Raw genomic sequence first — 12,138 nt, 5'->3', positions numbered from 1 at the left:
ATGAGGAGAAGGATATGCATGTGCTTGGGCATACACAGATGAAAAACTAGTGTACAGCTCAGCCAGGAGAAGAAAAAATGTCAGCTACCTTAGAATTGAACATTGGTTGGATGTTGAGATGACCTTATGCTGAGTAGCTTAGTTAAAGTATGTAATTAATGGTGTTGTCCAGGACAGTTTGTGTTTCTGACTTGGAGGAATGGAAGTACAAACATTTGACTCTCTATTAAAATTATGTTTTGTGCACCTGTCTCAGCTTGTCACCCATCAGCTATTTGGGTTTGTGGGGTTTTTTTCTGTTAACTTACAGTTATGCTTTTCTTTATGTATATGTGATTTTTCAAATGTTGCTCAATACATCTCTTTGCACTGCTGCCTTTGGCTCACTCAGGCCTGAAAAATGTCCACAAGTCTGCATTAATAGCTCTGGAAAACCTGTAATACAATCGCCGCAAGAACAGCAGCAAGGACAGGAAAAATGCAATCTCCCTCCTGCAGGACAAGATGAGACTATTTGTAGCCCCCAAGTGGGTGAAGTTAGCCTTAATGAAGTCCACCTTGATCGAACATCCAAGCTTCAGGAGGTTCCTGAGGAAAACAAAATGGAAACATTATCATCCAAGGATGAGCATCTGCAAACGTGAGCTCTCTATGGTGTGAAACATGCAGCTTGTACGCCCCTGTGTGAACACTTCAGAATTCAGATTGTGCATTGCCTGGTGTGTGTTCAGTCCAGACTAAAATACTGTATGTCAGTAATACACTATTTAGAAACAAACACAATAGTTGTGTAATGCATTTTCTTTTGAAATATTTAAAATCTTTAAATGAAAGCTGATTGAAAGGAAATATTTGATTACAGTATATAATGTTGAATTGCAAAGAACCATTTATGAATAGCAGAGGTCCAGCTGGTCTCTGCTCTTTTAGAGACGTGTATCTTGCTTCTCCATGATTAGAAAATTTTGCAGTGTTAACTTTTGTACTTGATGTTCTTTTATTATAAATCCTAGATACAAATATATGGTTTGCAGGGCTCTAAACAAGACTGCCGTTTTGGTGAATGACACTGACTTCTGTATTACCAGTGCCTTTTTTCAGCTACACTCCCTTCCCCCTCCCCCCCCCCAAAAAAAAAAACAAAACCAAAACAACAACAATAAACAAAACAAAACAAAACTCACGAAAAAATGAAATCCTGTGGCTCACTTTCTGCCTATAATATTTGTCTCTTCCATGCTTCAGAAATGGTGATTCTGAGCACTGCTGTGGAATGTAACTGTTAAGTTTTGTGTCCAACCATTGCATGTGTGGTACTTAATGTAAATGTTAATATATTGTCTATTTTCAATAACTATTTTCTACACCCATTTGGGGTATACTTCAGCATATTTTTATAATGGGAGCATTATAAATATATATAATATATAATTAATATATAATAATATATGATATAAGTTATAAGATATAATGGGTTCAAGGAGGGGTGAGTGGTGTTCTTATGTAGTGTGACCTCCAGATGATTGGGTAAGTCTTGTTTGCTGAATACATAATCCCTGACCGGTGTGAGTCTTTTTTGGTCAGCTTTACTAGTACAGGTTGGATGTTCACATAACAGTTACCCAAATTATATGGGTCTAGTTGCAATTACTACTTAATGTATTTATCAACACTCTAATCTTATATTTGGTCTTGTAGATTCGGCCCCAGAACTGCTGTGTCTGATGACGCAGAGTAAGTTGTCTTGTGTTCACAAGATTCTATTTTAAACAACTTACACTGCATGCTTTCCCGTCTTTCTACTAATTTAAAATGCAGTTGATGCCTCATTATTATTTTGCAGTGTTCCAGCAAATAAATTTTTCAGAAAAACACTGAAAAATTGAATGCAATATGGCTTACATTGCAGCTAGAAAGGATTTTTATATAAAAGCCCATAAAAACTGAGTGTAACACTAATGTCCAGCTGTTGCTTAAAGTATTATTTCCTCTTTCTTTTTTCTTTTCTTTTATTTTCTTTTCTTTTGTTTTTCTTCTGAATTTCCATTGCCTCTAATCAGCTACCTCTTTCAGGTAAAGAGAATTGGGTTGAATCTGGGATGGGTGTTGAGGAAAAAAATGAAGTATGACCTTTTCAGGAAGAAAAAAGAAATCCCAAAGTAAAATAAGATCCATTGTGATCTTCAGAATAATTACCCGGAAAATATATCTTCAGCTGTTCTTTTATTGTCTTTTAAAATCTTTCTCTTGAATTCCCTCTAGGTCGCTTTTAATTTAATAATGTACTAAACTTCATTTTTTTTAAGCTCTTCACCTTGATGCTTTACTTTTGACAGAAGGAGTAGGACTGTGACATTTATTGCACTCAAACATTTTGTGTGCTGTATGCATGTAAACTGTAGTTCAGAATAGTATGCAATGTCATTTAGAAAGCTCTATGAAAGTATTAGCTATTCTTACAAAGTGCAGGCATTTAGAAGCAAAGAAATAGTTGGGAACTACCCACATAGTAATGTCCTTAATCTCCTCCTCTGTTCTCAGAAATGCACATGACCTTCTCTGTCTCCCAGATTAAATCACAAAATAGAAAGAAATGGAGGGGTTTTCATAACAAGCATATACAGAAACTCATATATAATTTTTCACCCTTTCCTCTAATGATAAAGGCTAGAATCATGGACTGAATATTCTTTACAGGATCTGTAATAACTTTATGCTGAGCAAAGCCTGTGTCCTCTGACCACAGAGTAAAAGTGATCATTTTCAAGCAGCAGAAGTATGTTCAATCCAAAGAAGAGATGAGATAAAAATAGCGTAACAACACAGAAGTGTTACACTTAACAATGGGGACTTGCCTACCATTTCAGAAAGCCTACCTATATGATTAATTTGTTCATTTGTTTTCCCACATTTTTCCATGTCTGTATTAAATGCAAACATGGGAGAAGGTACATGGAGATGCCTTCAAAGAGGCATTGCAATGGGTTTGGTTGTATGTGAGACTAGCAAAGATGAATAAATCATGTTGTTTATTCCACATTGATTCTGATTTTGTCTTAAAAGGCAAAATAATAAATGTTCAAGCCTCATTGTCATCCTTTCCAGATGTGCCACAGCTTCCAGAGCAACTGGTTTTCTAAACTTTTAAGTTCTTATAAATGTAAGATTGTGTTTTTCCTTCTGAAGAAGTACTTATGAAGAATCTAATAAAATTTGGCTCTCAAGTAGGAAAAATAAATTGAACTGACATTTAAAATGCTTCCAAAATGTTTGTCAAGTCTCCTTTGAAAACTCTGTAACTTGAATTTAGTCTTAGACTAGGTGCTGTTTATTCCTGCAGCAAAACTAGAAACTCCTTACTGACAAAGTTATTTTTTCTGGTTAGGGAATGCCAGATATTGTCATCAGCTCTGGTCTTAAGGTCCAGAAGGGGCAATATTTAGTGTGTTACTGCTGATCAGCCCCATTCCCATCTCTCGAAGAGATGGGGCTGAATTCTGATGGCTGCAGCACAGTCCAGTGTGAGTTTAGGCTTATGATTTATACTTTAGGCCTGACAAGCAAATAATAGTGAGCTGAGATTTTTGAGTACTAGTTTAATAGAGTCTGATTCTTTAGCCAGCCAGCATGTTACTTTTTACGTTTTATTAGGGTTTCTTAAGTCTTAGTAGGCCTGTAAAATGATAATGCAGCCACATGATAAATGCCGTGCATAATGATTTTTAACATATATTCTCATAAAAAGAAGTTTCTTACCTTATTTCTTACTTTTAAGTTAATAGTCTGAACACAAGCGTCCTTGAGGATATTTTATCCGGCACCTATTCAGACCTTTTTTTAAAAAAATGCTGCATGATATCGCTGACCAGAACAACTGTAATAAGTGAGCATTAAGTAGTGCAAATTAAAAATCACATCATCCCAAAAATCTAGTCCTCCAAAAGACACCGTTGGTCTGCACGGTGTTTTTTTCCACATCTTTGTTAGAACAGCAGGTCTGGTACACAGGGCAGCAGAAGGGCCTCTTACTTCCAGACAGAGTTTGAATACAATCCCCAGAGCTTTGCTAATGGCAGAAAATTCATGAACATGAATTCAGGACAGTTACATCTTCCCCATCTACTTGCATGCTATGTGTCTTCTGGCCCAGCGCATGGTTGAAAGAAGGAGTAAATCTAGTTCTGTTCATGTGAGTGTTAGTGATGGGCTGGAGCCATTTGTAGTTCATATAAGAAAGAAATAAGGACAATATGATGTGGGACTCATAATGAAAGTGTCTTTTGTAAGAAGCTCAGAGTTTTAGCCTCTATTTTCTAGGGATGAACTTGTCAGGCAGAGAAGTCGATATAGACCTTTCTGTCAGCTTTGTCCATGTAATCAGAAAAGTAGGTGATTCTCCTTGATGGTTACTACATGTTGGTCAAAGCAGAGCTCAGTGCTTTGAGATATGACTCCTTAAGATTGCTTTTTTGGGAAGATAGATGTTGCTACAGAGTTGATGTTTGAACCTACCTGGTTACTTACCCATGGCAATGAAGACCAGCAGCAGGAGGTGACAACTAGAGTAAAAGGTGCATATGGGGTTGTAGTATACAGTTTGATTCCTGGGCTAGGCTGAAGCCTTTTCCAGAGTACCTTTTTTATTGCATTGTTAATAGCCATAAAAGCTTTGGGTTTGCTGTCTCTGTGCACTCTGAGAGACCTGAGTGAACACATGGAATAAATACTAGCCTTTCATTAGGACATCAGGGGACTCTTGGGAGAATGTATTTTTATTTTCCCATTCTAAATGGCAGAGGGTGAGTACTTGTGCACTCTACTAGAATCAGTTACCACTGTTTCAGATCTTCTGTTTTCTTCTCCAGTATGTGAATGAAAAATTCTCTTGGCATGAGGGAAGGGTACAAGAAAGGAGCTGTATAACCAGTCTGACCCAGTAGGCACAAGGTGGCAAATACTTAATACTAGAGGCTTTTCTTAGTGTGAGTTTCAAATGCTCTTAAACTGGAATAAACCCTTTAAGTTTGGCTTTATTACAAGTTACGCATCTCCTAACCTACCTACAGTCTGCAGAATATGACTGATATTTGAATGTTCCTTGGTAAGTGATAAACCTTTAGTTTTAAAAGCAACAAAACGTGCCATATCTTTAGGTTCTGTTATTTAGGAATGCTCCAATCCTGAGCAATGCAACCCTTAAACTACCCACAGAGAAACCCAAACTAGCGTACCCCTCAGCACTCTGTTTAAGGGATGAAGTGTGGTAATGTGCTAACCTCCCTGTTCATGCTTCCAGGCAGTAGGGTGTGTATCCTGTCCTTTATTTCTGAGTAAATACCTACTAACAGGATGGGATTTGTGCATGTCCTTTTCCATCCACTGTCCAGACCTTTCAGTCTTCCTTTGAGAGTGGTTCATTTCCATCTTTGCTTGCCTGAATACAAATGTTTGATAAATATATATATATGCACAGCTTTCCGTGTCTATTTGCATTGATTACTATGGACACAGTCGCCTACGATTTTATCTTCATTGGGTGCTTCTCTTGCTAGCTGGTTCACTTAAAGCTATGGATGGCCATTTGAAGACTGCTGTGAAATCACTTCATGTGAAACTGCATGGCTTTTTTTTTTTTTTTTTGTTTTTTTGTTTTTAATGGCACAACTGAAGTCATGTTTTACTAATAATAGGTAGTGGGGTGTGGGGGGGGAGTAGTAAGTGCATTATCTTCATGTGAAGATCTCTATATGATATGAATGGATGTATAATATCAAACTATGACCTTTTTTCCTTTAACTCTCCAAAGGTCAGGGTCAGAAATAGAATGTGTAGAAAGAAGCTGTTTTGTCCTGAACGTCAGCTTTTTCTTGTTAGATTAGCTGTATCAATAAGTTGGTGCTGATAGCATTGAGTTTCTTTGAAGCAGGGAAGGGAGGGGAGGAAGTACCACTCTGTTTGCACTGTGTGTACTTCTCTGGGCATGCTCTCTCCAGTTTTGTAGCAATAGCATTTAGCCAGCCATGCTGCCCCTAATATACTTCTCAAGCCTCTCTTGTTTTACACTGAAATGGAAACTTCTGTCTGCAGTGTTAATTGGAGGGGTCTTGGAAACTCAGTCGGAAACAAATCTTGAGAAATTAAAATCTTCTGAACTCTGCTCTGATAGAATTATTTTAATAAGAGCTATTGATGGAGGTGTAATGCTAGTAATGCTTCTTAGTGAGAGGCAAAGTTGCAGTCAACTAACAAAAACAAGAGAAAGTTGAGGAGTATAATGCCTGAAGTACTGTGTAGGGGCCGTAGGGATGCTGACTGGTCCTTCTAGGGGACTGCTGCTTTTGGAAGCTTCGTAACAGTGCAGGTGTCTGATTCTGCTGTAGCACCCTCATGTGGCTTTAGCTCTAACAAGATGAAGGAATATAAATAATGCTGCACTACTTCTTATTTCCCCCTTGTTTAGGAGTATGAGCATGTTTGACATGAGATGTGAAGAAGAAGCTGTTACTCAGCCTCATAGCAAAGCTCGCCATGAGAAACTGCAGAACATACACAACCAGCTGAAAGAGGATGAGACCAGATGGCAAGATGTGAGTACATAACATTGTCTCAGTGCTGGCACTGAGGCCTGCTAGCTAGGCAAAAAAGTGCAACCCACTAAATCTACAGTTGTTCTCTAGCACTAAAATAACCAGGAGCTTTTTTTCCTTTCCCCCCCCCCCCCCCTCAATGGATTGTTGTTCATAATTTGATGTAAATTATAGAATACAAGGTCTTCTGGTGCCTCTGCCTGTGCATCATGTATTTTGCTTTTTTTTTAAATGTAATTAAACTGTGATTAGGTAAAAGCAGAAGCATAATAGCTTCTAACTGCTGATTTCTCTAACTTTTAGAATTAGTAAATGGCCAAAGTGACAAAATATAAGATTAAGAAGGACAGTGAATAAATAGGTTGGACCTGGCTTTAATAAATTTGCATATATACAAAAAATGCTAACACTTTCCATCTTGTCCAAGCAAACAAATAACTTTTCAAGTTAGCTGCACCCTGCTTGTGTTACAAGTCCTTTCCAAACCCTCTTTCCTCAATGTTTTTTTTAAGCTGTCCTGACATTTGGCATTATCATCAAATTAGTAAAGACAGAAAAGCATGATTTACAGGTAAGTTAGTATCAAGAGTTTTAGTATCAATCCTGTTCGTTCCTAAAGGCTGATTTTAAATGAGCAATGTGGGGCATATTTTTTAATTAAAAAGAAATCAAAACAAAACTCCATATCTCTTCAAGCAGCTAGTACAGTAATTTTCCATTATAAGGACAGCTACTGTGAAATGTCTCAGAGAGGTTTTTGGTAGAAAATTAAAGGGAAAGTCCAAAAAAGAACAGTACATACAACTAAGAAATAACTTTTCGTAGTAGAACAATGAAGGATTTCAGCTGAGAGGTCGGTATGTGTGGGAAGCCATAATTTCCCAGAAGAGATAAGAATGAGTCCAAAGGCATTCAAGAGGTTTGAGAACTCCTTGCTGTTGAATAGAAAATCCTCTGAGCTAAAGTGCGTAAGTTTTCCAGGCCCTCAGCACCTTCTACACTGAACTAAAAGTTTTGAAGAGCCACTAAAAATGCCCTTACTGGAATGTCCTTGGCATTCAAAGGCCTTTGTGGAGATGACACTGTGTTCTGGTTGGATATTATTTTATATGCCCGTGCTGTAAATTTGCCAACAATTAACAGTTTCATGGATTTTTTTTTTATTATTGTTATTCTAAAGTATCAGAGCTGGAAAAGATAAACATGTCTGGATTTTAATTATGAAAAGAGGAGGAGGGCTTATGTTATTAAATTTGCTAATGAAAAACTAATTTCCAAACAATAGGCAATAGTGGGAGTAGCTGAATAAAGAAATGCTTTGGTACTTCAATGAGAATAATTAGTAACTGAGGAAAATGAAAGGCCTGTGTTTCAAGAAGAGGGATTATAGACTGATATATGTAGGTCATGTGAAGAAATACTTTAATGAGCATTCCCTTGAGTGTAACGTCAATAATTTGTGGGTTTAAGCTAAATTAAAAGTGACAATGTTTGTTCCTGTTTTTAATATAATAAGTTATGCTTGCAGTACCTTCTTCTGTTTACCAATAAAAATGCAATTAAAATATTTGGAAAACCATATAATTAATGAAATAGCTTTTGAACTGAGTATGTGTACAGACTCTCTGGTTTTTATTAAAACCAGGTTTTGTTAGAGCACATGAGATATAATCTGTATACTAATCTTCTGATGCTGTAACATTGATGACAAATGTGCCCCTGCAGTTTCCTAGGAAGTTATTTTTCTTTGCAGAAATTCTGCAGAAGATATTTTTTACATGTAAAATTTTGTTCCTTTGCTAGTTGGCTGCAAAGAAATTTTACAGCTTATGAAACGTCTTTATATTTCTACTGTGAAAAAGATATTGTCTCTGTACTGTACCCTTCCAGGACTTATGAATTCATAACCCAAGCAGGATGCAAGACATAGGTGCCCATAACAGGTATCTCCTGTGAGTCTCTGGTTTAGTGTCAGGCTGGCTTTGCAAGAAAGGTAAAGAACCAGAATCATTGGATCTTCTGGACAATTTTGGACAGGCGGATTTCAAAAAGGCTAAGATCATTACTTCAACAAGGACATATCTGTATAGCTGGGTACAAACCATAGGGTTTTTGCTCTGTCGTGCTCCACACCAACCAGATGTGAGCCACTTTAGTCCCTAACCTGTGTTGCTCAGATGTGGGTCCAAAATAGTGAAGGATACCCATGAGGAAGAATTTAGGTTTGAATGCTGCACTGGATTTTTGTGTCAAAAAAACCCAAACATGGTCAACCATGCTTGCATGTAGTTGTCTAATAGCATGGGCAAAGTACAGGACTAACAGCTCTCCAAGGAAGACTATCAGTGTGGCTGTAGTTCATAGTGAAATGACATCCCTTCCTCCAATGAAGTCCTGCCTCACATACATCTGATTATTAAAAATCTTCACCAAATGTAATTTTTATACTTCATCTTCCTGGGGAATCAGGTTTTGTCCCTAATGTTGGCCCAAGTGAAAACGAGTGCCCTGGCTGGTCCTTTTAGGCCAAATTTCCTGGTGTTATTACCTAGCATGCTTCTGCAACACTGCAAAGTCAAAAAGAAAATATACCAGTGGATCTATGAAATCCTTACTGGATCCTGTTGTTAGGAGAAAAATCAGTCAGGCAACAACTTCATTTTATGGTATAATCTCCTTTTATCTTTAAAATAAACATCGCTGCCTGCAGGTGACGGGAGCCTCATCCACAGCCAGGAACAAGCATTGCAAAACAGTTGACTAGGTTCATTGGTTTCTGTGACCAGTTTTTAGATATTTGTAACTCTACATTCAGGTGACTTCCTTCTGTCACAGGACCTGGCTCGGTGGAAGAGTCGTCGAAGGAGCGCTTCACAGGATTTAATAAAAAAGAAGCTGAGAGAAAGAAAATGGAAAGGTTATTGTCTGGAGATGGAACAAATGAGCGCAGAAAAAGCATCAAAACCTACCGAGAAATTGTGGAAGAGAAGTATGTTGTTTTACAGAAGTGCAGTGGCATGTCTGAAAATGCTGTGTGCTCCATAGGTGATAGGTACCTGTGGGCAGCCATGCCTGCAGGCCTGGGATGAGGGAGAGGGAAGGATGTTGATGGAGCAGAGGAAATAGGAGTGATTTCCAGCATTAATTTTAATGCCGTGGTCTCTCTTGTGTTGTCTCCCTTACCAGAGAGAGAAGAGAGCGAGAGCTTCATGAGGCATACAAGAATGCAAAGTCACAGGAGGAGGCTGAGCGCATCCTCCAGCAGTACATCGAAAGATTCACTATCAGTGAAGCTGTCCTTGAGCGTTTGCAGATGCCAAAAATTCTGGAAAGAAGCCATTCAGTGGAGCCTAATTCCCCAATGAAAGACCCAAATCCTCTGAGATATTTAAGGCAACAGTCACTGCCTGCTCCAAAATTCACTGCCACCATTGAAGCAACCATTGTTCCCACTGCTGAACTAGAGCCCAGCAGTTCAACGGGCCGCACATCTCCCAGCAAAAGTGTTGTCTCCAAGGCTGTGCCTATGCTGACACCCAAGCCTTACTCACAACCCAAAAATACACAGGACGTTTTAAAGAACTTTAAGGTAGGATATGTTGCACTCCCCAAAGTCAATCAGGAGGCAAAGAGGTCCTGACTAAATCATCTGAACACATAAATGTTTAATTCAATTAAGTAGAAAATGGTTGCAGCATTCAGATATGAAACTCAGCTTCATGCTCTGTGCCGCTCGGTCTAGTGGTCTCTTCTGGGTTATCAATCTTCTTAGAAACTTGACCTGTTCAGACTCAAATATTTGTGCTGGTAATTTTTCCTCAACCTAAATTTGTTTGGGGAAAGACAGGGAAAATGGAGTCTCTAAGAAAAAGGCAAGGTGTTTTCTGAGAAGGAGGTTAGGAAAGACTATGTTGTCATGGATTTTTGGTTTTAAACAAAAGGGAATGAGCAGGGAGCGTGGAGGCCCTGACTTTGGGAGCAAGACCTGAACTGGCTTTTGTGTCAGGGGTCTGATTTTTGCCATACCCAAACAAGTATGTCCCATTCAGCCAAGTCATAAGCCTCTGAAACACTGTAGGGTACATGTATTCAATGTGGAGGGTCCCTACTCCTTCAGAGTCAAGAGCCAGCTTGCCCAAAGATAGTCTCTCACCATGGATGGATGGGGAAAGGTGCTTCCCTGGCATAAAGAGGGGATACAGGCTGTCCTTGCAGGTTTAGGGAAACAGATTGGTATTGGGGCAGCAGTATAACTGGGAATTGCTGTTGAGAGGGAGGGAGTGTCTCTGTTGGGTTACAGGAACTACTCAAAGATTATGGAATAAGAGAAGTAAGAGAGCTTGGATGAAAGCAGATCTGCCTGGAATAAGGAGCCAGACATTAGCTTTGTAGGGGAGGGGGATAGGAAAAGAGACTGAAACTAGGATATGAAACCTGAGGAGTGTATCTTTGGACTATGTGGGTGTGAAGAATAGGAGTAAAACACTGAACCAATGATGGAGAAAGCAAAGAACTGGGATGTGTTAGAGAAAACAGGCCAGAATAAGTCAAATTTGAAGAAATCTACTTCTCACAGTGCCTGTACCAAAACTAGAGCTTCCCCAAGTCTCATTGTAGCCTTCTAAGCAGTACGAAGCCTACTGGCATGGGTACCCCCAGCCTAAAGAATTCGGGTCCCCTAGTGTCTGCTATTGCTATCTGATACTTTGCTAGTGGCACACAGGGGTCCCTGCAGCCCTGCTGATGTCCCGGTAGCATTGCTACCATTTATATTCAGGTGGTTTACTTTTTAAAAAATAAATCAGCTTTTTATAGATAGTGAAAAAGCATGTTGTGATGTCTAATTTCTTGAGGTCTGGCCCAGCTCCTGTGGAAACCCCTCCACCTAGTTACAATGTGAAACTGGCAATTCTCATTTCTCCTATACTTCAGTTGGTATTCCCTTACGGTTTATATTTTAGCCATCAGTGAATCGTGGATCTTTGATTTTTCTGATCCATGCCACTTTTTTCCTCAGAGGATCAAGATGTATGTGTGCATCACCTTCACGTTAATGCATATGTAGTTCATGTATGTAGGGAGAAACTAACCCACAGATGCTTCTACCCCCCACCAACCACCACTAGAAGTCTGTCTAGATCTCATTTGCTTGATGTGGAAGAATGTGATTTGTCTCAATAGGAGTCATTCCCCAACATATGTAGCTGTAGCATTATTTTCCCTTGAAACACCAGTCTGTCAATGATTCTCAGCTCTGGTGACAATGTGCTGACTTGCTCCAGATCTGAAGGAAAAGAGTATGTTTGTTTAACTCTGCAGCCAGGGCATCTGTCCTGATCATTCAAACATTTGGTTTTCCTCCTTAATATAAATAGAGAAATGTCTTAGTCTAAACAGAGACACTAAAATGGATGGTGTGGCCTACCAGTGTTTTCCTGGCTTTTTAATTTCTGAGATCTTTCATGACCTGCCTCTCTAGTAGCTGATCCAGCACACACTCCCAGAAGACTTGGGGTCCAGTGTCTGCTCATGCTTGCATTTGGAAATGGAC

General features: G+C 39.0%; 1 protein-coding gene across 1 annotated transcript in view; it reads left to right on the top strand.

Annotated features, from left to right (window-relative positions):
- The window catches only part of LIMCH1 (LIM and calponin homology domains 1), a 186,231-nt gene that overhangs the window by 137,783 nt on the left and 36,310 nt on the right, over positions 1–12,138 (top strand). The window contains 6 exon segments of the mRNA XM_042808440.1: positions 392–640; positions 1,699–1,734; positions 6,461–6,587; positions 9,423–9,468; positions 9,471–9,576; positions 9,774–10,176. Coding sequence (XP_042664374.1) covers positions 392–640; positions 1,699–1,734; positions 6,461–6,587; positions 9,423–9,468; positions 9,471–9,576; positions 9,774–10,176 — 967 coding nt within the window.

Source organism: Tyto alba, unplaced genomic scaffold (assembly GCF_018691265.1).
Source record: "Tyto alba isolate M040663 unplaced genomic scaffold, T.alba_DEE_v4.0 Super-Scaffold_6, whole genome shotgun sequence".
NCBI classification, from domain to species: domain Eukaryota; kingdom Metazoa; phylum Chordata; class Aves; order Strigiformes; family Tytonidae; genus Tyto; species Tyto alba.
Note: the sequence above shows the minus strand (reverse complement) of the source record. Positions and strands in the feature narration are given on the sequence as shown.